This window comes from Ochotona princeps, chromosome 11 (assembly GCF_030435755.1).
Source record: "Ochotona princeps isolate mOchPri1 chromosome 11, mOchPri1.hap1, whole genome shotgun sequence".
Classification (NCBI taxonomy): Eukaryota; Metazoa; Chordata; class Mammalia; order Lagomorpha; family Ochotonidae; genus Ochotona; species Ochotona princeps.
Genome location: NC_080842.1, coordinates 73,373,551 through 73,401,090, shown reverse-complemented (window position 1 = coordinate 73,401,090; position 27,540 = coordinate 73,373,551). Strand labels below are relative to the sequence as shown.

The window sequence follows — 27,540 nt, the reverse complement described above, 5'->3', positions numbered from 1 at the left end:
CGGCCTGGTGGGTCCTCCGGCACAGCGGGCAGTATCCGTGGGGGGCCTGGGGGCCGTGCTCCTGGCACCTGCCGCCTTCACACACCCAGCCCCAGCACTGTCCCGCTGAGGAGCGCTGGTCGGCCTTGGGACCGCCTGGTCCGTCCTCTGCCCTTGTCCAGTGTCACGGTCGGTGTGACCCCTGGAGCTCAGTGGCCGTGGTGTGAACATGCCTGTCTCCCAGCAGGTAAAATGATGCGCTGTGTGCGCTGTCCCGTGGCCTACCACAGCGGGGACGCCTGCCTGGCGGCAGGGTGTGCGATCATCGCGTCCAACAGCATTGTCTGCACGGCCCACTTCACGGCACGCAAGGGCAAGAGGCACCACGCGCATGTCAACGTGAGCTGGTGCTTTGTGTGCTCCAAAGGTGAGGCCCCGCCCCAGCCGCCTTCCCCGGGGCCCACGCGGGGCCAGTGTCACGAGGAGGACTGTGTCTGTGGGGCTCAGAAAGAGGAGAGATGGGTGGAGTGGTCTTCACTCCGCAGAGGGCCGCGGCAGGAAGGCTGGCCGGGCTGCAGCCTCGTGTCCAGATGTGTGCTGGCGGTGGGACTGGCACTCCACAGCCCGGGCACCCGAGCCATGGTGGCGAGTTACAACGCCCGTCCCCGTGTTTATAAATCAGCCGTAACATGGCGCCACCTTCCTCTCCGTGCTGTAGGGCGGTGGGGGTGACACTGCAGGGTTCTGTGCTAGGGGACAGCTTGCTGCCCCGCTCAGCCGCCCCTCCTTGGCAGGCGGGAGCCTCCTGTGCTGCGAGTCGTGCCCGGCCGCCTTCCACCCGGACTGCCTGAGCATCGACATGCCCGACGGCAGCTGGTTCTGCAATGACTGCAGGGCCGGCAAGAAGCTGCACTTCGAGGACATCATCTGGGTGAAGCTTGGCAACTACAGGTGTGAGCAGCAGAGCCCGCCTCTGTCCGCCGCGTTCACACGCCCCCTTCACTTTGCAGTACTTAATGTGTCGTGGTTGTTGTCGCTCTCTGAAGAATCTATGAATCCTGTTTTTAATATTTATAATAGATGGTGGCCGGCAGAAGTTTGCCATCCCAAAAATGTTCCCCCAAATATTCAGAAAATGAAGCACGAGATTGGAGAATTCCCTGTGTTTTTCTTTGGGTCTAAAGATTATTACTGGACGCATCAGGCACGAGTGTTCCCGTACATGGAGGGGGACCGGGGCAGCCGCTACCAGGGGGTCAGAGGGATCGGAAGAGTCTTCAAACACGGTAAGGAGCTCTCCACGAGGGCTGGGCATGGGTGCCTGTCGCTGGCTTCTGCACACGGTGCTGGGCTGACCGTGGGTCTGTCCTGGGGGAGGCCTTGGCTTGGGCCAGCACAGTGAAGACAGTAGTTCGTGGCTGGCACAGCGTCAGGAAATGCAGCTAAGGCAGTTTGGGGAGATAGTTTTTTGGCTGTGAGATGCAGCCATGGAGGGCTGTGTCCTGTGAACCTAGAGCCCGTGCTGTCCAGGCAACGGACTGGACGCCTTGTGGTGTTGGGATGGACAGGTGGGCAGGGCAGCTGTGAGAAAGAGATGCAGTGACCGGCATGTGTGGCCTGCATGGTGGGCGGGGTCCCTGCTTGGGAGTGTCAAAGGCTGGGGGGCATCTGAGGGTTTCTAGAAGCAGGAAGTGGCCTAACACGCTGGGTGTGCTGACTGGAGAGCCGAGGTGGATCCCAGGTGCCCAAGCACTGGCCTGCCTGCTGCTGTGGGGGCCGCCAGCTTCTCTGGGGCGAGTCCCGGCACGGCGTCCGATGCTTGCTTCGGGGCTCTGCATGGCTGGGGGCTGCAGACTGAAACCGGGTCTGCTTGGGGCACCCTGCGGCTGCTGGCAGGCCGGCCCTCTGTGGTCGGCTGAGGCCTCTGGCTGTAGCTCGTTCGGGGTGGCGCTGTGTGTGCACGGCCGTCCGCGGGGCGGCGCTCTGACCTGTGCTTGTTGACCCCAGCGCTGCAAGAGGCTGAAGCGCGTTTCCGGGAAGTCAGACTCCAAAGGGAAGCGCGCGAGACGCAAGAGAGTGAGCGCAAGCCCCCGCCCTACAAGCACATCAAGGTGAGGGGGGTGTGTGCGCACCGTCTGTGTCCACGCATGTGTGCAGTGCGGACCCACAGCCCTGTGGCAGGACTGCCTGCCATGTACCCGGGACTGGAGCTCTGGTTGCTGAAGGGGCGACCTGCAGGTCCCTCAGTCAGGCCAGGCTAAGGGCATGCCCTGAGGGATCCCCTGGGCTGTCTGTCACAGACCCCAGATGAACAGTGGGGGGACAGTCTGACTTTTTTGGCAGTCCTGCAACCACGTGGCCCTCCCTGCCCCCTCAGGGATGGAGGTGAGAGGCCCGGGGGCAATGCCAGTGTGTCGTGTGCTGAGCCGGTGGCCGAAGCATCGGCAGGAACGGGATCGGAAGTGGGGCCACGGGGACTTGAACCAAGGCCTGGGAAGCTGGGTGCCTGGCCTCACATTCCTCGGCTCCGCGTGAGGGACTGGCGTGCCTCCCGTGGAGGTCAGGGATGAGCGGGTGCTGGCTGTGGCTTGAGCCCGTCTCGGGTGTGTCCCAGAGGCCTCGGAGCGCAGCGGGGCTGGGCGGCCCAGGCCCCGTGGGCATGGGCCCCGACGCTGCCTCTCTCCCCCAGGTGAATAAGCCTTACGGGAAGGTGCAGATCTACACGGCAGACATCTCCGAGATCCCCAAGTGCAACTGCAGGCCCACGGACGAGAGCCCCTGCGGCCTGGACTCCGAGTGCCTCAACAGGATGCTGATGTTTGAGTGCCACCCGCAGGTGTGCCCCGCAGGCGAGCGCTGCCAGAACCAGTGCTTTACCAAGCGCCAGTACCCCGAGACAAAGATCATTAAGACGGACGGCAAGGGCTGGGGCCTAGTGGCCAAGAGGGACATCCGGAAGGTGCGTGTCAGCCCCCGGCCCCCACGGGGTCCTGGCTCCTTGCTCATGTACACACACCAGAGAACTGAAATATTACAATTAAATGTTTTAAATGTCACACGAAAAGCATCAGTCAACATTTGCAGACTCCCTGAAAGCATGTGTGGGATGGGCTGACTGCAGTCCTGTGACAGTCCTGTGACATCCCAGCAGGTGGGCTCAGTGGGCCCGCCAGGGCCACCCCAGCTCAGGGTCATGGCCACAACACCTGTGTGCAGTCTGGGCACAAAAAGCAGATGGAGGACTCAGCACCTTGCACGGGGTGGACTCGGACACATTCAGCACCCAGGGTTGGCGCAGCCCAGGTGCCAGCCAAGGCTGAGGGCAGCCTGCCCTCGGTTGGCCGGTGGCACGAGGTGGCTGGGAAGCACACGCCCCATGCCACTGTTTTTCTGCCACAGGGCGAGGTGCGTGAACGCTGAGTGGTCCCATGGGAGGCAGGGATGTCCCCCGCCCCAGGAGGACAGTGGAGCCCCAGAGCCCTCATGGCGCCCTGTGCTTTGCAGGGTGAGTTTGTGAACGAGTATGTGGGCGAGCTGATTGACGAGGAGGAATGTATGGCCAGGATCAAGCGTGCGCACGAGAATGACATCAGACACTTCTACATGCTCACCATTGACAAGGTACTGCTGCCCGCGTGCTGTGCGCGGCGCCCCTCCGGAGCCCCGTGCCACCCGAGGGGCAGGGGCAGTGACAGCTGTGTGCACGTGGTGCCCTGTGTGTGTGAGGGAAAGGCGTTTGGCACCGCTGGAAGCTGGCTGTGGGAGGCCTGTGGACTGTTTGGGGGTGGCAGGCTCCAGCTGCGGCTGGACTCCCCTTTGACCCAGCTTTCCTCTGCTGTCTACCCTGGGAGGTGGCAGGAGGGCTCGGCAGTGACCCTGGTCCCTGTGGGAGACTTAAAGCAGGTTCTGGCCCGCCCTGCCTGCTGCGGGCATCCGGGAGGTGACCAGCACGTGGGCAGTTGGTCTATTCCTTTCGGTCATTGCTTTTTTTTTTTTTTTTTTAAAGATTTATTTATTTCATTACAGTCAGATATACAGAGAGGAGGAGAGACAGAAGAAGATCTTCCGTCCGATGTTTCACTCCCCAAGTGAGCCGCAATGGGCCGGTATGCGCCAATCCAATGCCGGGAACCAGGAACCTCTTCCGGGTCTCCCACGCGGGTGCAGGGTCCCAAAGCTTTGGGCCGTCCTCGACTGCTTTCCCAGGCCACAAGCAGGGAGCTGGACAGGAAGTGGAGCTGCCGGGATTAGAACCGGCGCCCATATGGGATCCCGGGGCGTTCAAGGTGGGGACTTTATCCGCTAGGCCACGCCGCCGGGCCCCGGTCATTGCTTTTTTAAAAAAGATCTTACCGTATCTGCATCCCACACTGGGCCTTGGCACAGACACCACCTGCAACATTGCACACCACAGATGATGACAATTGTGACAGCACGCTGGGGAGCGGAACTCTGACGGCCACTGTTTTCACCAAGCCTGTGAAGAAATGGGAGTGTGTGTCCAGTCTGACCATGACTTGACAGGAGCTGTGGGGCTGTGGGTGGAGCTGCACCTGCAGCACCAGCATCCCATCTGGGCGCCAGTTCAAGTCCCGGCTGCTCCACTTCCCATCCAGCTCCCTGCCTGTGGCCTGGGAAAGCAGCAGAGGACGGCCCAAAGCCTCGGGACCCTGCACCCGCGTGGGAGACCTGGAAGAGGCTCCTGGCTTCCAATCAGCTCAGCTCTGGCTATTGAGGCCATCTGGGGAGTGAACCAGTGGATGGACGATCTTTCTCTAACTTTAGTTTTCAAATGAAGCTTTTTTTAAATGCAGAGCAGCTGGGACTTGAACCGGCACTTGTGTGGGATTCTGGTATTGACCTAACCCTCTGTGGCACATGGCCAGCCTACCACTCAGCCCTGCTCTGGTACAAAGCCAAGCCTGCAGCCACCATCCCTCCACACGTCAGCGTGGAGATCCGCCACAGTCCCAGCATACTGAGTCGGGAAGTGGGCTGGAATGATGGGTGAGGGCGACACCCCATGTGGACCCCGTGGGCGTCTCAGCAGGGACTGGAGTGGGACCGTTCCTGTGAACAGACCTGGCTTCCATGGATGAAGGCCCCGCAGGTGTCCCTCCAGGCCCACAGCTGGAACAGTGGACGAGAACTGAGCGGGGAGGGGATTCCTCACAGGAAGCCCTCCCGATTTCATGAGAAAACGCAGAGGCATGGATGCATGACATGTGGGGCCCAGAGCAGAGAGGTCGGGCTGTGCTTGGAGAGCTTTGCCGAGAAAGAAGTACTGGGAACAGACGTTCCCAGGCCAGGCCTCAAAACCTCACGCAGACCTCACGGAGACCGGCATGTGGGCACGGGGCCATCCGATTCCGAGTCCCAGGTGTCTCACACTGTCGTGCGTGGATACACATTCTCTGGACTGGGATTAAGCTGTTCTTCAAGCTTGGCATGTGTACGGGCGTGTCCTAAAGACAGTGTGGCCCAGAGCCCGGAAGAAGACCCAGGCGCACGAGCCCACGGGCGCCCCCACATCAGGCCTTGCATGAGAGCTGACACAGGGAAACTCAGCAGAAGGAAGGAACAGTAGACAGGCCCTCGGGAGGTTGCTGGCTTCCTGTGCCAGGGCGCCTTGTCTCCCTGCGTGGGCCAGGAGGCAGCAGGGGCGGCTCCAGAGTGGCCCCAAGCGTTCCAGGGGCACAGTGCCTGGAAGACTGCCTCCAGGCCCTTCAGACGGGGTGAAGAGGAGGCCTTCCCCAGCGAGGCACACAGCACAGGTGACCGGCCGGACAGCAGGAGGCGCCGGTGTTGGCGGGCACGTGGGAACCGGAACCCAGGAGCACCACTGGATTTGCCAGCCGTGGACGACAGTGCGACAGGCCCCCCAAAAGTTAAACTGACCACGTCCAGCAAATCCACAGTGAAGAATGGAGAGCACCAGTGTGAGTTCCGGCTGCTGCACCGCCCGCAGTTCCCCGGGAAAGCAGCAGAGGACGGCCCGAGCGCTCGGCCCCTGACTTGCACGGAGGAGACCCAGAAAAAACTCAGCTTTGGCCTGGCCCAGCCCTGGCCATCAGAGCCATGTGAGGAAAGAACTAGTGGATGAAAGATTTTCTTACCCAGATTGTGTCCCGCCCTGATGGGCGTGTCTGGGTGGGCGTGGTCACCCGGATGGGCGTGTCTGGCTGGGCGTGGTCACCCTGATGGGCATGTCCGGCTGGGCTGGGTCACCCGGATGGGCGTGTCTGGGTGGGCGTGGTCACCCTGATGGGCGTGTCTGGGTCACATGGATGGGTGTGTCCGGCTGGGCTGGGCCACCTGATGGGCGTGTCCAGACTGCTTCACTCTGATGGGCGTGGTCACCCTCATGGGCGTGTCTGTGTGGGCGTGGTCACCCTGGTGGGCGTGTCCGGCTGGGCTGGGTCACCCGGATGGGCGTGTCTGGCTGGGTTGGGCTGCTGCCCGGGGTCTGAGCACACCCTTCGCCATCATCCTCCAAGTGTGTGCAAGTTTGATCCTGGCTGCTTACTGAGTTGTCTGTAGATCTGCTCTTGGGGAATTTTTTGATTATAGCTGTTTACACTTTAAAATTTTTATTTAAAAAGCAAAGAGACTGGCAAGAAGACCTGCCCTTTGCTGCAGCCGGGACTGGCCAGGGGCTCCTGTGCGTGGGGGACCCAGCTGCTGGGGCTAGCACTGCCGCCTCCCTGTGTGCAGCTGCAGAGCCAGGCCTGCTCTGGGATGTGGGCATCTTGGCCGGCCCATGCTCCTGTGGGCCAAGGCAGGGTGGGTCTCCCTGGGTCACGTGGGCAGTGCAGGGCCTTTGCTGGCGCTCGCTGGGGCGTGGTCCTCTCCGTGTGGTCCCGACCTGCCTTCCGTGAGCAAGAGAAGCAGAACTGGTTTGGGGGTGTCCTGTCCGAGTGGGTGCAGGTCACCACGGTTCCCAGGACGACAAAAAGGTGCCTTGCAGGCCTGCCAGGGTGCGTCCCCAAACCTCAGCTGTTCAGACTGAGGAGGTACACGTCTTCATTGTGCTGCGTGGCACGTAGCAGCAGTGTGCCCCGAGTCTGAAAGGCGGAGTGAGCAGAGCCCCGCTGCCCCTTCTCTTGCAGGACCGTATCATTGACGCCGGCCCCAAGGGGAACTACTCACGGTTCATGAACCACAGCTGCCAGCCCAACTGTGAGACCCTCAAGTGGACGGTCAACGGTGACACCCGTGTCGGCCTGTTTGCCGTATGCGACATTCCTGCAGGTGCAGCCCCTGGGACGGGCGCCGTGGGAGGCTGTGGGTTAGAGGTCAGGTGCAGTGCGAGGCTGTGGACTGGTCCAAAGGGCCACGTCCAGTGTGGTGTCCCTCCCCGCAGGGACAGAGCTGACCTTTAACTACAACCTCGACTGTCTGGGCAACGAAAAGACGGTCTGTCGCTGCGGGGCCTCGAACTGCAGCGGCTTCCTCGGGGACAGGCCCAAGGTGAGGCCCGGGGGAGGCCCGGGGGAGGCCTGGCGGCGAGGGAGGGAGGCGGCTTGGTGCTGGGCCCTCCCTGGGGCCTTCAGGTGCCCCCACCCCCCTATGGCCACTGTCCTCCCATGCTGTGGAGCCTGCCCCTGGGAGGGCCCTTTGTCAACCATCTCTGTACTTACTTGCAAGGCAGAGGGAGGGAGCAGCTTCCGTCCCCGGGGCCACTCTGCAGATGGCTGCCACGGCCAGGACTGGACCAGGCAGAGGCCGGGAGCTGCAGCCACAGCGTGCAGCAGACAGCAGGCGCTGGGCTGGAAGTGGAGCTCCTGGGCCAGGCGTGGGCACTCCCCACAGCGGCCCTCCCGCTGCAGCCCAGAGCACTGCGGGCTGCTTGCCTCCCGGTGAGCTGACCCGTTCTTGCAGACGTCCGTGCCCCTGTCCGCGGAGGAGAAAGGCAAGAAGGCCAAGAAGAAGAGCCGGCGGCGCCGGGCCCGCGGGGAGGGGCGGCGGCAGTCGGAGGACGAGTGCTTCCGCTGTGGCGACGGCGGCCAGCTGGTGCTGTGTGACCGCAAGCAGTGCACCAAGGCCTACCACCTGTCCTGCCTGGGGCTGGGCAAGCGGCCCTTCGGTAGGTGCCCGTGCCGGGGCTGGAGTCCTGCGCAGCTGCTCCTGGTCCTGTCTGTGGGGCCCAGGTCCTGGCATGGCAGCTGGTTCTAGAAGCTCTGCCAGTCTTGTCCGTAGCAAGAGGGTTCTATGGTCACGGGTGATGCCAGGGCAGCCAGCTTCGGCAGGGACAGGTTAGGCTTAGGGATGCCCTGGGCCAGCCTGAGCCCGCCTGGTGGCTGAGGGCAAGAGTCGCCTTCAATTGTGTGTTTGTCAGCCTGTTCTGAGCCTCCTGTGCCACTGTCGCCTGCAGGGAAGTGGGAGTGCCCGTGGCACCACTGTGACGTGTGCGGCAAGCCTTCCACCACCTTCTGCCACCTGTGCCCCAACTCGTTCTGCAAGGAGCACCAGGATGGCGCAGCCTTCAGCACGGCCCAGGACGGCCGGGCCTACTGCTGCGAGCATGACTTGGGGGCGGCGGAGGGGGGCAGCACCCACACGGAGAAACCCTTCTCGGAGCCAGGGAAGACCGCGGGCAGGAGGAGGAGGAGGAGGAGCTGGCGGCGGCGGCTCACGGAAGGCAAGTAGCACAGGTGGCGGCTTGCCCGGCTGCAGGGAGAGGGGGCGCTGGGCCGGGCCCCCCACCACTGAGCCCCCTGGCAGCACTGATGCCCCTGGAGCCGCCGCCGTAGGCTCAGTTGCGACGGGAGTTGCTGCGTCTGAAGGCTGGCCGCAGCGTAGTGTAGTGTGTGCCGTGAGGAGCACTGCCCACCAAGCCCGGGGCTGTGCTTCTCCTTTGAAATGTGTTGTCTGTACTAATGTGAACCCGTGCCCCCGGCTGCCAGCTGGGCCCGGCCGCGTGAGCCCTTCACTTGTGGTGGGAGCCCGGGGATGCTTCACTTGGCTTTCCTGCCCCATTTCTGGCCTTTATTCTCAGTGTATTTTGCCTAAACCTCGTTGACCAACCATGCTGACTGCCATGCGTGCTCACTGACGCGCCCTGGTGCTCCCGGGGGAGCGGCCGTGCCCACAGGCTGGCCCCGCAGCCCTGCTCCTCCCTCCCCTGGCTTCCTGGGGCCTCTGGTGCTGCCACAGCTCTCCCTGCAACCCGAGGAGTGCCTACACCCTTGGCTCTGTGCTGACCTGCAGGTGGTACTCCTGGAAGGCTGTCAGTGCCGGGGCTGGCCATCGTGCTAAGGGACACAGGGCAGTGGGCCCATTTCCCAGGTGGGGAAACTGACCAGCAGATAACACTAACTAGATGCCATGTGAGTCCCTGGGGAAGCGAGGCCATCCCCCAGACCCTTCCCAGACCCTCGCCCGCAGCTGCCCCGCGAGCACTGCTGCTACGCCCAGTCCAGCCATCGAAACTTGACATTCACACTGGGGCCAATACACTGAACGAGATGTGAGAACTGCCAGTTAGGGAAATAGCATTTTACAGTGGAAAGTTGTGTTTGGAAAACTGTGTACGAGTATTTTTGTATTAAAACATTTTTAAAGGCTTTTCTGCTTCCTTTATTCCACGCGGGCACCTCAGGACGCGTGGCCCATGGACTTGTACTTCTTGAAGCGCGTCCACTGGCCCGTGGCGTAGTTCATCTCGAACACCGTGTCCACCAGCATGGTGGTGGTGCCCTGGCCGTCGGCCTTGGGCAGGTCCTCCGTGTGCTCACTCAGCTTGATCTGGATCACGTCGCCCTGCTCCTGGCACGGGTTCTCTGCAGACGGGGGGTGGGCTCTAGGTGGGTGCCCGGGCCAGGGAGCCCCCTCCCGCCTCCTCCGCCCGCCCTGCCCGCGACCCACCTCGGGAGCCCGCCATGAAGCCCAGGATGAGCGCCTTCTCGGGCCTCGTGACCTTGTTGGCCGTCTTGAACATCTCCTGGGCGGCCAGCATCTGCTCATTCTGTGGCAGGGAGAGGTGTGGGTGCCGTGGGTGCCCAGGGTGCCTCCCGCCCCACTGCTGCCTCCCGCCGGACACCCGCCTACCGTCAGCGACAGTTTCTTCTTAGGCTGCTGCTGGGTGGGCGGCTGTGGCTGTACCACCATGGCCACCGGGGGCAGCGGGCCAGCGGCTGGGGGCGTGCTGGGCGTCAGCGGGGACGAGGGGGCTGTGGGGGGTGGCGCTGGGGTGGCAGTGCTGGGGCTCAGGCCGCTGTTGTACAGGGGGGCCCTCTGCTTGAAGGGTGCTGCCAGCGTGGGGCTCGGGGTGTTTGGCTCCTCGGGCAACGGACCGGCCTGCAGACTGGCTTCCCGGGAGGATGGGGCTGTGACAGAGGGGCCCCCAGGTGAGAGAGGGGGCGGGTGGTGGCAGGGGGTCCCCCGTCCCAAGGCCGCGGAGGCCTGGCCCAGCTCACCCGCAGGGGCCTCGGCACTGGCCCCGTAGGAGGATGCAGGCACCACGCTGGGGGTGGAGGGCAGGTAGCTGGTGGAGGGCAGCGCAGCCTCGCTGCTGCTCAGGGACCCCAGTTTCTGGAAGACAGAGGTGTCGGTCTCCCTGGCCCCTGGGCATCACGGGGCGCCCAGCCAGCAGGGCCTCCCACGCCACCCATGGTCAGAGCTGCTGCCCCCAGGCGAGCCCCCTGTGGGTGTGGCTGGAGCTCCGGGCTCCCCGTGCGCCCCTCCACGTCCCCACACGCAGGCATGCACACACACCCCCTCACTCTGGGACACTGCCCAGCCGCACAGCACCCCACCTGAGTGGACACCAGGCCAGCTGCGTAGTCCGGGGTGGCGTTTTCCACGACCGTCTCCTCCTTGGCTGGCTTGTCTGTCACCTCTGCATCTGCTGCCCGGCAAGAGATTCCGTGGCCCCGGGTTCCCAGCGCCTCCGCTTGACACCGGGGTCCCCTTGGCCCGGCCAGCGCCCACCACGCACCCAGGGTCCCCTCCGCCCCCGCCCACTGTGCACCCGCGCCCACCGCACACCTGGGATCCCCTCGGCCCGCGCCCGCTACGCACCCAGGGTCTTCCTCCTGCGCTTTGCCTCTCGGCCAGCGCCCACCATGTCCAGCTCAGAAATGTCCAACAGCTGGTGGGGCAGAGAGCCGCGGGGTCATGGGAAGCCCAGCCTGGGCCCTTGGGGCATCCCAGGGCGGGGGTGGGGCCCACCTTCACACCCCTTTCTTTCCTCAGGGGTGTCCGGGACGGCGGGATCGGGGTGCGGTTCCCGGTGGGGCTGAAGACGCTGGGCGCCGGTGGGCTGCGGAAGGGCGCCTGTTTGGGGATGCCCTTGAGGGGCGCTGCGGAAGCCTGGGTGTCAACGGCCCTGCCCACCTGCAGACAGGGAGGCCGAGACCCCCTCCCCCCGGGCCACCCCCTTACTCGTGGTGTCCATCTTGCGCAGCAGCCCCCGGCCCTTGGTGTGGAAGGGCACCCCCGCGCTCCGCTTCAGCTGCTGGGCCGTCTCGGTGGCTGCGGGAAGGTGCGTGTCCGTGTGGCCCCTGCCAGGCCTGGAGGTGCCCTCCGGATGGGGGCCGGATGGGGGGCTGGCTTCCCGGCCCTCAGCTCTCCCCAGGAGCCCGCGCTCACACCCCGCTCTCCCGCACTCACACTTCTGCAGCAGCTCGGCCCGCAGCGTGGCGCTCTTGGGCTTGCGCTTCAGCTGGAAGTGCTTCACGGGGGGCGTGAGCGGCCCGGCCAGCGTGGTCAGCGCGTTCTTGTTGAGGAACTGGCACTCGAGCGGCAGCATGGCCGACGCCTCGCACTCGCTCACTGTAGGAGCAGGGCAGGCAGGGCCTGTGAGGACAGAGGACGGGCGCCCCCCCCGCCCGGGCCCCCGGCCCCTACCCTTCTCTCGGAGCTCCCCCAGGATGTCCTGCACGTTCGGGCTCTGCTCCTCCAGGTCCAGGTTGAGCGAGCCGGTGTCAGGGAAGGACTTGAGGATGCCGGCCACCATGAGCACCCAGGGGTCGCTGTCCAGCGCCGCCAGCTGGATGATCTCCAGGAGCACGCCCTTCATCTGGGGGCACAGGACGCGTGTGACCACCCCGCCACGCCCGGCTCACGGGGCCCCTACGGGGGGCGGGTCACCGGCACACCTGCCGTGACCCTGAGTGCACACAGGGGTCGCTGCTGCTAGTGCTGGGTGACCAGCTCACACTCCACTCTGGTCCTGCCGGGAACGTCCAGGCCGGCAGACACAAGCCAAGACGCCTGGGGACCCCGAGGCCAAGCGTGACGCCACCGTGTCCCCTGGGCTGCCCTGGTCACCTGAGGCCTCGGGGCAGAGGGGGAGTCGTGTCCTGGGTGTGTTTCCTAGGGCGCCTGACTTCCCGGGCTGTGGGCTGTGGGCTGGGAGCATGGGTGGGATGAGAGCTGCAGGGGAACCCCCCGCTGGCAGCAGCATGGGCTCCGGGAGCCCCCCAACATGATAGCCAGCTCGCCACAGGCAACACAGGGCCATATTCCACAACCCAACAACCCTACCCTCGACAAACTAGGCAAACCTCGGAGAGGTGGGGCAGGACGCTGTCAGAACCCATGCCGCCTGCAGGCTTACCCTGCAGCCCCTACCTAGCTGACAGAAAACAGTCCACACGCCCTGAGCGGGAAGCTGCCACCCACAGCAGCCCCCTGCTTAGGGCGAGGCTGGCCCAAGGGCTGGAGGCCCTGCGCCCTGGCCTCACACAGACCTGGCCACTGCAGCCATGGGGGGAGGGCCTCTTCCTCCCACTCCCGCCTCGGTGCCGGAGGCGGTGGCAGCTAGGCCCAGGGCCTGGGTGTCACCCAAGATGAGGCCTCAGCAAGGCGACCACACATGCTGTCCAACAAAGCTGGGCGTGCACGTCACGCACCAAGCTCGGCACCCTCTCTGGTCAGCGCACACAGCAGCAGAGACAGTTAAGGGAGCTTAGGGAGAGAAGGAGGGAGAACTCCCCCACCCCCCGGTCACTCCCCAAATGGCCGCAGCGGGCAGGACGGGGTCAGGCCCAGGAGTCTCCCAAGGCTTTGGGCCGTCCTCTGCTGCTTTGCCAGGCAGCTGGATGAGCAGCGTGGCTACATGGACACAAATCGGCGTACACATGAGGCATCAATGTTTCAGGGAGTAGTTTAACCTGCTGTGCCCAGTGCCAGCCCCAAAAAGCAATTCTAGCGCCCGGTGCAGTAGCCTAGTAGCTAAAGTCCTCGCCTTGCATGTGGTGGTGCCAGTTCGTGTCCTGGCTGCTCCACTTCCCATCCAGCTCCCTGCCTGTGGCCTGGGAAAGCAGTCGAGGACGGCCCAAAGCCTTGGGAACCAGCACTCGCGTGGGAGACCTGGAAGAGGCTCCTGGATTCGGATAAGCTCAGCTCTGGCCGTTGCGCTCACTTGGGGAGTGAATTAACAACGGATAGAAGATCTTCCTGTCTCTCCTCCTCTCTGTATATCTGACTTTCCAATAAAAACAAACCTTACAAAAAAGGCACTTCTAAATCACACTGTCAGTGAGGAAATTCCCACAGAAATTGAAAGAATCGCGCCTTAACACAGGAAACACGCTATTGGCTGGAACCATAGTTAGACCCGTTAGGGGCTGGGAACCAAGGTGACACCTGCACCATGAACCTGGGCACGTGTACAAGACACAAGGAAGAGAATGACCCCGAAGTCGGCTCTGGGCGAGCTGGGGAAAACCCCGTGGGGACGGATCGGGCACCAAGACAGTGGCCAGGCAGCTCAGTCCCGGCTCACCGTGCCTGGCTGGCCCCTAAACTACATCCGGAGCCACAGCTGGCCCCGCACCCATCCAAGGAGACAACTGACACCCTGGCCACCCCTCCCAACAGCCCACCCACAGTCAGGTCGGAGCCAGCATGGGTGCCAGGCGCACGGCCAGCCAGCCCGCAGCGCTGCAGGAGGCCCCCACGGCAGCCCGTCCACCAGTGAGCTGTGGCTGCCGCAGGCACCACTCGGCCAGCAGGCCAACAGCACTCCCAATCAGAAGAGTTGGCGAAATCTTTCAGAGACAAGAACACTCCCTTGCCAGGCCAAGAGGCAACAGACCCTCCCTGTGCGGTCGGAAGCCATGGCGGGCACCGACACAAGGGACGGTCACGGAGAGGAGGGGCCAGGGGGCCAAACTGCTGCCAGTATGGGCGCCACGTCCGCTCCCTGCCAACGTGCCTGGGAGAGCTGCAGAGGATGGGCCAAGTGCCCAGGAAGAGACTGGGAAGGGGCTCTTGGCTCCTGGCTCCGGCTCGCTCCAGCTCAGGCCACGGTGAGCTCCGAGCAGCAAAGCGGGGGATCTTGCTCTAACTCTGCCTTTCACAAGAGCCACACATACACGACTAGAACCTACTGTGCCCCGGTGCCAGCAACAGGGCAAGCCATCAGGCGGCGGCAGCGGCCTCCAGCTGTGCTGTGGGCACAGGGCCAGCAGATCCAGTCCCGTGGCCTTCCCAGAGCTAGCCCGAAGCAGCCACGGCCTCTGTGGCCTAACACTAACATACAGAACACACAACCAACCAGGTAACTGCAGGCTGAAGTGGGGGATAGGCGAGCCGGACCCTGCACTGGCTGGCACACGCAGGAGTCAGCTCTGGGGTCACCTCTGGTCAAGTTGCTTTGGGCTCCCCTCACCCCAAATGGACCGCTGGACTCAGAACTCCAACCACGGTGACAATCACAGGAGCTGTGCACTGACCGTGGAGTGCATGGGTCACAACTGGGCCTCCTCGGTTGCTGGAGCCCGTGCGGTGGATGGCACGCCCAGACGCACATGCGGGACATGACAGCCAGTTCATCGAGGCCTGCAGAGGACGTCCAGTACCCCGGGGGCAGGACAAACTGCACAGCTCTCCCGGCTGAGTTTTGACAGCGAGTATCTGGGGGAGCAGAGACTCTAAGGTGGACTGTATCAGCCAGTGGGCCTTGGGAGGATTTCCCCAAGCTTGGAACAACGAAATCAACACCTCAGAACTGCCGAAACCGCTTGGGCAGTGCCCTCGGAACAGGCTCCACACTGGGGACCCTGGGATGACCGCAGTGGCCGTCCCCACCCCTGGGTGCTGCCGTGGTCAGGCTGCTGGGAGCGGTCCTCCCCCCTGCTCTCCTCTTTCCCCAGATACAGGGAGAAAAGGAGATTGGAGGCAGCTGTCTCATCCACTCTTCCCTATTCCTCGACCCTCCCCACCCTAATTGGTGGTCCACATGGACATGTATCCTTCTCAACTATGTGAACATCACCCAAAATAAAGTGAATTTATTAGTAAGAAAAAAAAAGTTCCTGGGCCCGTGGGCTTGCACTGTGGCTGTGGCACAGTGGGCTAACCCCATCTGAATTTGAGGCATCCCAGCTGCTCCACTTCCCATCCGGCTCCCTGCCTGTGGCCTGGGAAGGCCGTCAAGGACGGCCCGGGGCCTCGGGACCCTGCACCCGTGGGAGACCCGGAGGAGCTCCGGGCATGGAGACCTGGCCAGCGCAGTCATTTGGAGCTTAAACCACCCAAACGCCTTTTTTCTCTGTAACTGATCTTTCAGTACACTTGGAAGACTTTCTAAAGCGGCTGGTGTTGAGCAGCATCCCACGTGGACACGGGTTCAACTCCCAGCTGCTCCACTTCCAGCTCCCTGCGGCCACCTGGGAGTGACCAGTGCACGCAAGTCCGCTGCTGCTCAAGGACCAAGGTCTAGTTTGAGAGGCGGGCCCCCAGGCCCCCCCCGCCCCCCAGTGCCCTGTCCCCTTCAGGCCCCCAGTCCCCTCAAGCCCGGCCCCCTAGGCCCCTGTCCCCCCAGGTCTTCCCGGCCCCCCAGTGCCCCCGTCCCACCAGGCTCCCAGACCCCCAGGCCCCCCAGTGCCCCCAAGCCCATCCCCCTAGGCCCCCCGCCCCCCAGGGCCCCGTCCCACCAGGCCCCAGACCCCCAGACCCCCAGACTCCCAGACCCCCAGGCTCCCAGACCCCCAGGCTCCCAGACCCCCAGGCTCCCAGGCCCCCAGGCTCCCAGACCCCCAGGCTCCCAGGCTCCCAGACCCCCAGGCCCCCAGACCCCCAAGGCTCCCAGGCCCCCAGGCTCCCAGGCTCCCAGACCCCCAGGCTCCCAGGCCCCCAGACCCCCAGACCCCCAGGCTCCCAGGCCCCCAGGCTCCCAGGCCCCCAGACCCCCAGGCTCCCAGACCCCCAGGCTCCCAGACCCCCAGGCTCCCAGGCCCCCAGACCCCCAGACCCCCAGGCTCCCAGACCCCCAGACCCCCAGGCTCCCAGGCCCCCAGGCTCCCAGACCCCCAGGCTCCCAGGCCCCCAGACCCCCAGGCTCCCAGACCCCCAGGCCCCCAGGCTCCCAGGCCCCCAGGCTCCCAGACCCCCACAGGCTCCGCGGGGAGAGCCCGGCGCCCGCCTCACCTCGTCCACGGTGCGGCGCGGGAGGTGCAAGGTCCCCAGCAGCAGCTTCAGCTTCACGGCCGACGAGAGGCCGTGGAAGCACAGGCGGATGTTGTCGATGACGGCGGTCGTGAGCAGGGACGCGATGCTGGGCGGCGCCCACAGCTCGTCCGTGGCCCCCAGCTTGTTGTGCAGCCACAGGCCCGTGTCGCTCTCCCGCATCGACGCCATCTTCGGGGAGCGCGCCGGCAAATGACGCGGACACCTGCGCGCCCCCGGCGAGGACCCCGACATGGCGGCGCCCGCGGGTCCGTACGGCAGCATGGCGGCGGCGGCGGGAGATGACGTGTCAGCGGGCGGCTGGTCACCTTGCCTGCGAGGAATAATACAGACTCCGTAGGGGTTGCGGCATTCTACGGCGAACGAACAAAAGCCCGGGGAGATAAACAGGCACAAGCCGAGGTCTGGCGAGGCACAGGCGGGTCTTGTGTGGCTGGCCTGCTCCATGGCCGGGCGCCAGCCGCACCCGCGTGTCCGGCTGTGGTCAGCGGCCTGCTGGGCCCCTTGGTCAGGAGGGCGGCAGGAGTTCTGATTGGAAGGCGCCCTCGCTGTCCCGGTGGCCACCGGGGCAGAGCTGGGCCAGGTGGAAGCCGGGAGCTTCTTGCGGGTCTCCCAGGCCGGCAGCAGGGAGCTGGAAAGGGAGTGGAGCAGCCGGCGCGTGAGCTCCTCCACAGGGGAGGGCTTGACCCACAGGGCTGCAAGCCCCTGGGCACTGTACTTCTCAACTCTAGAATTCCTACTTGGTCATTTTCCAAGATTTTAATTTTTCTTAAAGATTTATTTATTTTTATCGGAAAGGCAGATTTACAGAGAGCAGACAGAGAGAAAGATCTGCCCACGGATTCACTGCCCAAATAGTCACAACAGCTGGAGCTGCACCAATCTGGAGCCAGGAGCCAGGAGGCTCTTCCGCATCTCCCGTGTGGGTGCAGGGTCCTCCACTGCTTTCCCAGGCCACAGGCAGGGAGCTGGATGGGAAGTGGAGCAGCTGGGATTAGAACCGGCGCCCATATGGGATCCTGATGCATGCAAGGCGAGGACTTTAGCTGCTAGGCTACCGTGCTGGGCCCTTCTTTTTTTTCCTGTTTATTTTCAAGGGGTGCTCTCTTTCCTCTGGGAAACGCTTCACTTATTTTCATTTATGTAAAAGAGGAGAGAGAGCCTCTCCCATCTGAGTCTACACCCCAGCTGCCCCTGACAGCGGGTTCCGGTCATGCTGCAGCCAGGAGCCTCCTTGCCTTGGGCTGTTGTCTGCAGCCTGCCAGGGCGCTTCACACCAGACCCTCCCCAGACCCCTCACCCATGGACCAAGACCTCACCAGCTCCCTGCCTGTGGGGGTTCCCTCTGCTGTGAAGATGGGGTGCCGGGCTGGCTCTGATGGGGTCACTCATGGGGTGTCCACAGCTACCCTGAGTGTGACCAGGCCCTTCTCAAGGTTGACATTCCTTCTTTTCATAAAACAAAAACAAAAAACCGCACACACCAACGACAAAACCATAATCTGAGGCCAGCGTGGTGGCATAGCACACTACTCCTCTTTCCGTGGCACTGGAGTCCCGCATAAGCACTGCTTGTGGGAAAGCAGTGGTACATGGTCCAGTGCTTGGCTCCCACACCCACACGGGAGACCTTGAGGAAGCTCCTGGTTCCTGGCTCGGATCAGCTCAGCTCGGCTGCAGTGACCGCTGCGGGAGTGAACCAGCAGATGGAAGATCTTTCAAATAAAAACAAATAACATCCTGAAAAATCACAAAGTGTGTTGTTATCTGAGAGGGAGAGTGACGCGGAGAGGAACAGAGCCAACCGAGTTGGGCTGCATGGCCACCAGTGACGGGGTAGTGGGGACAGGGCTGTGGGGTCACCCTGGCAGGCCCCTGGCGTCCAGGTCCCAGCTCAAGGTCCACGTGGCCTCTTCTGGCCCTAGGCGCTGTGTGTGCTCCCTGCTGACGGCCCCCCACGTGGGAGCCACAGGGGTGGGGGGCGCTAAATATACAACTTCCAGAAGGAAGTACAGCCCACAGGAACTGACCCCCTTCCCTGTAAAGGCACTCCTCCCTCCCCTGGCCGGGCAGTTGCGGCCTTCCCCTGGGACACCCAGCCGGGAAGCCTGCCACCCGCTCCCGCTCCAGCCAGATGCCTACCGCAGGCTGCCTCTACCCACTGCTCCCACCACAGTCAGCAAACCCAAGCCCGCACACAGTGCCAGGAGAAGCCCGTGCGGTGCTGCTGCCTGGGGAAGTTCCTGGACAAGCACTCGCTCCCCCTCTCTGCATCTCTCAGCGCGGAGGCCGGAGGGCGGCATGGACACGGCAGAGGGCAGCAAGGGCAAGGACGCCCAGCCCGCACCCGCAGGGCCTCGCAGAGCTGGAGAGACGGCGGCTCAGGTCGCGGGGCTGGGAAGGCGGTGGCGGCTGCACGCGCAGCGCTGGCATCGCGCTGGCATCGCGGGGTCGCGCGGGGTGAGAGGGCCCCATGCGTCCTGAAGTGACCGCGGCGCGGCCCCTGCTCCCGGGGGTCGCGGGTGGCCAGGAGCAGGGGCCGCGCGCCGTCCTCACCGCCTGCTCCACGCAGCCCTCGGGGACCCACCGCGGACAACCTGCGGCACCGGGGCCCTCAGCGGCGCTGGCCCTTTAAACGGCTACCCGCAGGACCTCGCGTTTCCATGACGACGCCGTGGGGTGCCGGTGCCGGTGGGGTGGGGGGGCCCGGGCCGGGCGCATGCGCGGGGCGCGCAGACCGTCCTCGGAGTCGCCCGCGCCGCCGGTCGCGGGATCCCCGAAGCGCGGTAAGGCAGGGCGGGCCGGGCGCGGGGCGCGGGGCGGGGTCCGGGAGGGGCTCCGCGGCCGCCGGGCCGGGGGTGGATGAGGTGGCCGCGCCCCCGTCCCCGGCGTGGGGCGGGACGCGGCTTCGGTGTTCCGCGGGGGAGACTGCGGGCGCTGCCCATCGCTGCCGCTGCTGCAGGGCGGCCCGGGCTCCCTCCGCCGGCCATGGCCTCTCCGCCGCCGCCGCCGCTGCTGCTGTTGCTGCTGCTGGGCCTCTCGCTGCTGGACGCCCGGGCCCGCGCCGAGGCCGCTGCCGGGAGCGCCGTCCCCGCGCAGAGTGAGTGCGGGCGCGGCCCGCGGGCCCTCGCCGCGCCGCGCTCCTTTGTCCCCGCGACCGTCCCTCGGCCGCCCGCGCTGGGTGCGGGGAGGGGGCGTGCCGGGTGCCGCGCCCTCCCCGCCTGAGCCTCGGCTGCCCTGCAGGCCGCCCGTGCGTGGACTGCCACGCGTTCGAGTTTATGCAGCGTGCCCTGCAGGACTTGCGGAAGACGGCCTACAGCCTGGACGCGCGGGTGAGCCCCCAGCCCGGCCCGCGCCCCTGGGGACGCTTCCTCAGGTCGGGGAGGGGCGGGTTGGCAAGCAGGTGCGGTTGGACTCTCGGGATGCGGGGGGGCGGGTCCTGCTAGTCCTGCGCCCCACGAGCCGGCCGTGGGGAGGCGGGTTGTTAGGGACCCCTGAGAGCAGGTGTCCGGCGGGACCCCGAGCGGGCGCATGAGTAAGGGGCCGCTGGTTGCTTTGCAGACGGACTCCCTCTTGCTGCAGGCCGAGCGCCGGGCCCTGTGCGCCTGCTGGCCCGCGGGCCGCTGAGGACGCGCGGCCACTGCTCCTGCGAATAAACACGCGCCAGCACTCTCGTGTCGTGTCTGCCTTCGGGCCTCGGCCCCGCGTCTGCCCCGGGCGCTCTCGGCAGCGCCAAGGTCCCCCTCAGGGAGCCACCCGGTCTGGGGACTATGGGATGTGGACACTGGCGGATGCCGCAGGTCTGAGTTCCCCCCTCCACGCCCCGCCTGCTCCACACTGGAGTGGGGTTGGCTTTGGGGACTCCCAGTGGGTAGGGTGGGACACACGGAGCTGGCAGGGGTTCTGACACCCACGCAGCTGTGTGCACTGCCTCCTGTCAGAGGGTCTCAGAACAGCAGGCTCTCACATGGTTAGAAGCAAACCCAGGGCTGCAGCAAGTTCAGTTCCTTGGCACACCTGTGCCAGACAGGGAGGGCTGGGCGATCCCTGCCCACTCCAGGATGTTGGGCTTCTGGCTGCTGGCCGCTCCGCACCGTTTCCAGCCCCACGGGCATCCTGGCTCCTCAGCTCTGTGGCATGTGCTCTCCAGGGACCTGGCAGGTGCCTGATTCCTCAGCCCACACCATGCTGGGGAGCCAGTCAGAGGGAGTCCTGAGTGGGTGCTGCGGTCTTGCCCCAACTCCCTGGCATCAGAGCACAGGGATGGAGGAGTCAGGGGCCAGTGAGAGGATTCTAGCTTGCCCAGATCAGCAAGTCCAGTATGGGAACAGCAGATCCCTTCTCGGAGGGCAGGCCTGGGACTACCAGCCGTGGCTTCAGCTAGATGCCACTCTGGGATCTAGGTCTGTATAAGGGCTCTGCTCATGACTTGGCAGCTCAGGGTCCCATTACTAGAGAAAATGAGGGGCAGGAGACAGCCCATTGCCACCTGCAATGCCAGGATCCCCTGTAGGCACCACTTCCTGTCCCTGCTGCTCCACTCCTGCCCCAGTGCCCTCCCTGTGGCCTGGGAGAACAGTGGAGGAAGCCCAAAGCCTTGGGACCCTGCACCTAAGGGTAGGGGTGGGGGTGGGCTGGGAGGAAGCTCTTGGCTCCCATTTGGGGAGTGAACTAGCAGATGGAAGATCTCTCTTTCTCCTTTCAAAACCAACCAATAAATCAGAACAGATGGGGAGTACTGGGGTGTGTGAGGAACCCTATCTTGGGTGGAGGAGGGGCAAGCCAGGTGGCCAGGGTGCAGAGGGGAGCCCAGGGGCCGCTCCTGGGGTGCAACTGCAGGACCGGCTGAGGTGAAGCTGCCCTCACTGGGCTTGGGAGATGTGTGACAGGTGGATTCCAGGGGGGGAGCGTGCCAGGGAGGACAGGTGGGAGCCCCAGTGAGTGAGGGGCTCTGTGCCTGCATTCTTGCCACCGAGGCAGGAGACAGAGCTGCCGGCTCCCTCCAGGCTTGGCCATGGTGGGGGGGGACAGCCTGCCTTTCAAATACATAAACCTGAACAAACACATAAAGGGCACCCAGGGTGGCCAAGTGGTGAACTGGGCAGGCTTTCCGGTGGCCCCATTATCCCAGCCCCCTTCCCCCACCTGGCACCTGCTGGGGCCTCCTGGCCCGAGCCACCCTACCATGGGCCCAAGGGGGGATGCCACAGGCACCCGGAGCCTGGCCAGGCTGCCCCTGGGCCCCTGGGCCCCGTCCATCTCTGGGAGGAGGCCCACGAGATCTCTTTCAGCCAGCCTGCTTGTGGCCACCCCTGAAGGGTGGGAGCTGGCGTGGGGAACGGGGTTTGCAGGCTCCAGTGACAGACCCCTCTGCTTAGCATCCTTAAGCAGAGGGGAAGCGGGCTGTAAAAGTCCTGGGCTCAGGCTCCTCCCTGCATCTGGGTGTTCTGGCTGAGCCCCATGATGGCCCGAACCCTGACCCCAGGCCACTATGCAGGTGGAGTTCACACCTGTGGTGGTTCGGGGAGTGAGCCCAAGGGAGCAGCACTTGGCAGGTTCTGGGGTCCAGGGCAGGACACAGCTCAGTTTCTCCTGTCTGCACCACAGACCTGGCCTCTCCCCTTTCCTGGACCTCACGTGGGGCAGGAGAAGGTCACTCCCCTCCCCAGCCCCTCTTGGCACGCTCACTCTCACTAAGACCCTTTCCTGCCTGGGCCGCGGGGGGCTTGGCTGACGGGGACTCCAGCCATGCCTCCAGCCGTGGCTCCGCCTGGCTGTCCAGCAAGGCAGCGTGGGAACCCCGGCCACTTCCCCGCGGCGTCTGGGAGATGTGGAGGTGGCAGCCCTGGCTGTTCTGCCCTTGACGTGGGCCTTAGTTGGCTTCACTTTCACTTGCCCGAGACCCCCTTTTGTGCCAAGCAGCACCCTCACTCCCACGTGCAGGCCGTGTTCCCGCCGGTCGGCGGGTGACCCCTCAGACCACAGCACCACAGGGTCTAGGGCTTTCGGGCTGGGGTCTTGCCCCAGGCAGTGCGGACGGAACAGCTCCTAGTTGTCCTTGGACTGTGACTGGCCTGCAGGAGGGCTGGGTCTGCCATGCCCGGGGGAGTCTACTCCCATACTAACGCCCTCGCCCGCCCCCCCACAGTCCGCGTCTCCCGCACCGACAGCCCCCGGCACCTGCACTGAGCCCATGGGGCGCATGCGCCGACCCGGCGGGCTGGGCGCGGGCCGGGAGGGGTCCTGCAGGCCTCGCACCCCGGAGCCGCTGCGGGAATCGGGCCCGAGGTGGAGGAGGGGTGCTGCGCGCGCAGGACGCGGCTCTGGGCTCCACGGGCGTCAGGCCCGGCGGACCGCACCCTCTCCCCCAAGCAGCCCGCACGGCTCCATCGGCGGGTTCCGTGGGAGCCCTTGGGCCCCCTCGGTGGCCTCCGCTGGGCGCCGCCTTCAGACAAAGGGCGGGAGGCAGAGCTGGAGACGCGGCGGTGACTGCGCTCCGGGCCGCGGCGCGCTGCAGCAGAGGCGGGCCCGGCTCGAGTCGGGCGCCCCTCGGCCGCGCGCAGGGGCAGCGTCGCGGGGCGCAAGACACCCGTCACGCGCTCCGGGTCCCGCCCCCGCCCCGAGCTCCCACGGAGCGCCCTGCGGCTGGGACCCCCTGACTGAGCCCCGCCACCCGCTCCGCAGCGCGCACGCTCCTCCCTTGGGCGCTTCCCCGCGGCCCGACCGCTCCGTCGCGGCCGAAGTGTGCCACCAGGCGGGAGCGGGGGCGGCGTCTGCTCCCACCCGCGAGATCACATGGTGACCCTCGGCAGCCAATGCAGTGGACGCTAGGACCCTGCGGGACCCCGGGCGCCGCGACTGCACCGGCGCCGCTGCATTATAAATACTTCTCCAAAATGCGGCGCAGCTCCCTGCGCGCGCCCCGGCCGCCCGCCGCCTCCGCCCCGCGCCCCTGAGCCGCCGCCGCCGCCACCGCCACCGCCGCCGCCGCCGCCGCCGCTGCGGGTCCGAGGGCGCCGCGCCCTTGCCCCTGGGCCCGGCTGTGCCCGCCGCGCCTGGCCCGCGTCCCTGCGCTGCGCCGCCCGGCCGGGTGCATGCATTGTGGGCCTCCCGACATGGTCTGCGAGACGAAGATCGTGGCCGCCGAGGACCATGAGGCGCTGCCGGGGGCCAAGAAGGACGCGTTGCTCGCCGGCGCCATGTGGCCCCCGCTGCCCGCCGCTCCGGGGCCGGCCGCCGCGCCCCCGCCGGCTCCGGGGGCCCAGCCCCGCGGCCGGGCCGGGGGTGCGGGACCACCCGAGGGGCGCGGCGTGTGCATCCGCGAATTCCGCGCCGCCGAGCAAGAGGCTGCGCGCCGCATCTTCTACGACGGCATCCTGGAGCGCATTCCCAACACGGCCTTCCGCGGCCTGCGGCAGCACCCGCGCACGCAGCTGCTCTACGCCCTGCTGGCGGGTTAGTGCGCGCGCGGCGCGGGAGGTGGGCCGGCTCCCCCTGCGGACCCCATCTCGGAGCCCGGCTCGGGGACCTGGCGGGGAGGGGTCGCACACGCACCCGCGCTCCCGCTCGCTCTCTGCGGCGGCGGCCCGGGCTCTCAGCCAAGGCGCGCTGGGCTAGGGCGTGGGAACGAGCGCGGGCCAGGGGCTGCTGCGTGCTGCAGAAGCTACATGCTTCCTGCCCCGGGAGCGTCGCGCCTCGCTGGGGAGGGGGAATGGCGCGGCAGGTAGCGCGCTGCGGAGCCCCGGAGTGTGCGACTATATATAATTCGCGGGCGGGGGAGGCTGCCTGTGCGGCTCTAGCTGCCGGCGCGCCTTGCAGAGGGGAGGGATGACAGCGGCCCCGCGGGGGGCTGCTCCCGGTGTTCCTGGGGAAGGGCGAGCCCCCACTTTACGGATGGGGAGCTGGAGGCGGGGTGGGGGTGGCGGTGCGGAAGGCCCTGCGGCGCTCCCAAGGTCACCCAGCGGAGGCGACTCTCCCTGTGATGTCTGCGCTCCGCAGCCCGATGGCCAGGGCCCCTCCAGGTCATGGGGCCCTCCTCCCCCGTCGCCCTGGTGGCAGCGGCCACTGCTAGTCTTTTTCTCCAGGTCAGAAAGTGAGGGCAGAGAGGAGCTGTGGGGGGCAGTGCGGGGTGGGGGGAAGCCAAGCGGCCCTGTGACTTCTGTCCGGGTTCCTGGCGGAGCATGCACCTGTCCGCTGGGGCACGTGGGCATAGGCAGTAGAAGACACACTTGGCTTCATCACCCGGAGGAAGAGGCCCCGTGCTCTTGCCTGGGGTAGGGCTGGGGGTCCAGCGGCTCACCCGGGCCCCTCTGGCCTACAGCACTCTGCTTCGCCCTGACCCGCTCGCTACTGTTGACAAGCCTGCTGCCCGCCGCACTGCTGGCCCTGCGCTATTACTACAGCCGCAAGGTGATCCTGGCCTACCTGGAGTGTGCGCTGCACACGGACATGGCCGACATCGAGCAGTACTACATGAAGCCACCGGGTGAGTCTGTGCTGCCTGCACTCCTCTGGCAGAGACCCTGGAATCTCCAGGCCTGGGCCAGGCAGCGCTGGGGCGACCCCTGATCCCACCTGGGTGGCTGGACAGGCGGCCCAGTGGGACTCTGGGTTGGAGGGGTGGATACTGTGAGGGCAGAACACTGGGTGGGGAGGCGGGCTGAGCCTGGTGCCTGGTTCCCTGGTGGCCTGTGGCCCCGTGGTTTCTTCATACTGAGTCCTGGCCTTCCATGGCTGCTGAAGGGCCTGAGGACTGGACTGGGGGATGGGTGGTGGTTTAGGACACTCCAGGCAGCCAGCTCTGGCACTCTGCTCTGGCACTGTCAAGCTGTCTGTTCTGGGTCCCCTCCTTCTGCTGAGCCTCAGCCACTTCCTAGGCTGGCCCTCAGGAGTGAGAGAGGTAGCCATGGGCCTGCCTAGGGGGTCCCTGCCCAGCGCTCGGCCTTTTCTGGGTGTCAGCGATGTTGGGGGTCCTGGTGCCAGACCCCTGCTGGAGCTGGTCTGAGTTGTAGGTGTGTCGGGGGTATGGGTCCAGGAGCCCAGGACTTGCAGAGCTAAGGGGGCTTCTCTGGTCTGTGGGCTGGCTTCCACTCCCCCTGGCTACTTCCTCTTCCTGTTGGCTGAGGGTGGATGGTCAGGGATGGACTCTGGAGTGATCCTAGGTGAGAAAGGAGCTTCTCTCCCTCTCCCCTTGCCCCACCCTGGTGCCAGAGGCACCTGCAGTTGGCCAGGTTTGTTTTGCCCCTTGAGGAGGGATGCTGGGGGAAAGGGGATGGAGAACTGTCAGATGGACCCGGCCAGGGAGGTGGGAGCAGCCACAGGCGGGCCGTGAGGGCCTTCTTGGGACGGCTCTGGCCTCTTGTCCCAGGTCTCTGTGTCACCTTCAGCCACCAGAGGTCCCTGGGCTCTCCTTGTGGCCTGTGCCCTGCTGGAGAGGGAGGCTGGGAGTGGGCCGCACTGCGGCAGGGGGCAGCTGGGCTGGCAGCTCCTCTTGGCCCGGGGGGCAGGGCCAGCTTGGCTGGAGCCCACACAGTTCTTGATGCCTGGGGCCACACTGTGGCATTCGGCAGCCATTTCTGGCCAGTGGGGCTGGATCTTGGGCTGGAGCAGGCAGGGTGGGCTCTGTGCTCAGGGGGCTGGGTAAGGCCGTTTGAGCCTGCACACCTGCACGGTGGTCCCAGCAGGGCTGGGAGCTGGACTGTACCCTGGTGTGGGGGCCTCTGCTCACCCTCTGGCCCCATCCACCCTGAAGGGAGAGAAGCAGGTTCCCTGACTGAACATTTCTGACCTACCCGTGTGACCACTGCCCACAGGCTCCTGCTTCTGGGTGGCTGTGCTGGATGGCAACGTAGTGGGCATCGTGGCCGCACGGGCGCACGAGGAGGACAACACGGTGGAGTTGCTGCGCATGTCCGTGGACTCGCGCTTCCGTGGCAAGGGCATTGCCAAGGCGCTGGGCCGCAAGGTGCTGGAGTTCGCCATGCTACACAACTACTCAGCCGTGGTGTTGGGCACGACGGCCGTCAAGGTGGCTGCCCACAAGCTCTACGAGTCCTTGGGCTTCAGACACATGGGTGCGAATGACCACTACGTGCTACCTGGCATGACCCTCTCGCTGGCCGAGCGCCTCTTCTTCCAGGTCCGCTACCACCGCTACCGCCTGCAGCTGCGGGAGGAGTGACCGCTGCCACCCGCCCGCTGCCCGTCACCCGCCGCCGGCCGCCCCGTCTGCCTTGCCCGCCTGCGCGCCGCCTGGCGCGGCCCTGCCCACCTTGCCTTTGTGTTGGGGTTCTCCTTTCCGACAGCACCTGGCTGGTTCTTGGGGGTGGGGCCGCCAGGTTGCTGCTCATCTGTGGCACTTTGGCGGGGGTGGGTGGTCCGCAGCAGCAACCCCTCACCCTGCACAGGCTGTGGACCGCCCTCCGACTGTTCACCAAGCTGCCCGGCCTGCCTGTTGAGCACGGAAGCTCTGTGATGAAGCCTCGAGGAGGGGGCCCGGCCCTTGGCCAGGCTCTGGCTCAGCCGGAGGCCCCCAGAAGCGTGGCCTGCTGCCCCGCTTTGCTCTGTGCATGCTGAAGATGTGGCCTGGCTGCAGCATGCCGCGCGCCCACAGCATCCTGCCCCGATTGGATCCCCGAGATCATGGCTGGTGAGCACCCCGCGCCAGCCTGACTGGCCTCCACGAAGGCCTGCTCTGCAGGGGCCTGGACCACCTGTCCCCACGAGCTCCATTCTGTCTTGCTTTGCTCAGACATTACCTCACCTCTTTCCTTCTGGCCCTGCCTCCTGCCTGGGCATGGCTGGCTGGTGTCCCACCCAGGCATGGGCCCCATAGCATCCTGTAGCACAGCGGGGGGTGGGAGGGAACCCTGGACGGGAGACACCTTTCCCTGACACTTGCTCTGTCAGGCAGCCCCCACCCTAAGTTCCCAGGACTGCCTGCACTAGCTTGGGGCCGCCACCACACCACGACGTGGGGCCACAGCTTCTCCCAGCCTGAAGCCAACCCGTTTCTACTAAGTTACTTAGACAGAATAGCAGTCTGCATGACACTAACTCTTGGGACAAGATGGAGCTTGCACCTTCAGACACGTGTGGTGCTAGCAGGCCCTGCTCTGCCTGGCTCACCCGGTGGGTGGGGGG

At 65.5% G+C, this 27,540-nt stretch overlaps 4 protein-coding genes and 1 non-coding gene across 6 annotated transcripts in view; 4 read left to right on the top strand and 1 right to left on the bottom strand.

Moving 5' to 3' along the window:
- The window catches only part of NSD2 (nuclear receptor binding SET domain protein 2), a 75,191-nt gene extending 66,516 nt beyond the window's left edge, over positions 1-8,675 (top strand). The window contains exons 15-24 of the mRNA XM_058670397.1: positions 227-406; positions 774-930; positions 1,060-1,265; positions 1,987-2,090; positions 2,669-2,938; positions 3,484-3,600; positions 7,089-7,230; positions 7,343-7,449; positions 7,861-8,065; positions 8,354-8,675. Coding sequence (XP_058526380.1) covers positions 227-406; positions 774-930; positions 1,060-1,265; positions 1,987-2,090; positions 2,669-2,938; positions 3,484-3,600; positions 7,089-7,230; positions 7,343-7,449; positions 7,861-8,065; positions 8,354-8,628 — 1,763 coding nt within the window. The 3' untranslated portion in view covers positions 8,629-8,675. The remainder of the gene's footprint in view (positions 1-226; positions 407-773; positions 931-1,059; positions 1,266-1,986; positions 2,091-2,668; positions 2,939-3,483; positions 3,601-7,088; positions 7,231-7,342; positions 7,450-7,860; positions 8,066-8,353) is intronic.
- Positions 6,806-6,930, top strand: LOC118760645 (small Cajal body-specific RNA 23). The gene has a single exon (XR_004996904.2). It is a non-coding gene; the product is annotated as a small Cajal body-specific RNA 23 (non-coding RNA).
- Positions 8,676-9,542: 867 nt separating the features above from the next.
- Positions 9,543-16,625, bottom strand: NELFA (negative elongation factor complex member A). 2 transcript variants are annotated; one of them, XM_058670360.1, is made up of 11 exons: positions 16,360-16,625; positions 11,830-12,001; positions 11,593-11,754; positions 11,365-11,454; positions 11,152-11,282; positions 11,002-11,071; positions 10,737-10,828; positions 10,398-10,512; positions 10,030-10,307; positions 9,847-9,946; positions 9,543-9,761 (listed from the first exon to the last, which is right to left on the bottom strand). In XM_058670360.1, exons 1-11 carry the CDS (start codon positions 16,567-16,569, stop codon positions 9,577-9,579), a joined length of 1,605 nt encoding a protein of 534 aa, XP_058526343.1. In that variant the 5' UTR covers positions 16,570-16,625; the 3' UTR covers positions 9,543-9,576. The 2 variants fall into 2 exon arrangements, with proteins under 2 accessions (XP_058526343.1, XP_004579449.2); XM_004579392.3 differs by having other exon boundaries at positions 10,737-10,825.
- A 2,480-nt stretch (positions 16,626-19,105) lies between these two features.
- On the top strand, positions 19,106-20,067 carry NICOL1 (NELL2 interacting cell ontogeny regulator 1). The gene is made up of 4 exons (XM_058670371.1): positions 19,106-19,184; positions 19,361-19,498; positions 19,642-19,730; positions 19,960-20,067. Exons 1-4 carry the CDS (start codon positions 19,118-19,120, stop codon positions 20,023-20,025), a joined length of 360 nt encoding a protein of 119 aa, XP_058526354.1. The 5' UTR covers positions 19,106-19,117; the 3' UTR covers positions 20,026-20,067.
- Positions 20,068-23,313: 3,246 nt separating this feature from the next.
- On the top strand, positions 23,314-27,334 carry NAT8L (N-acetyltransferase 8 like). The gene is made up of 3 exons (XM_004579390.4): positions 23,314-23,853; positions 24,719-24,883; positions 26,211-27,334. The coding sequence occupies exons 1-3, from the start codon at positions 23,493-23,495 to the stop codon at positions 26,576-26,578; spliced, it is 894 nt and encodes a 297-aa protein (XP_004579447.4). The 5' UTR covers positions 23,314-23,492; the 3' UTR covers positions 26,579-27,334.
- Positions 27,335-27,540: the final 206 nt, after the last annotated feature.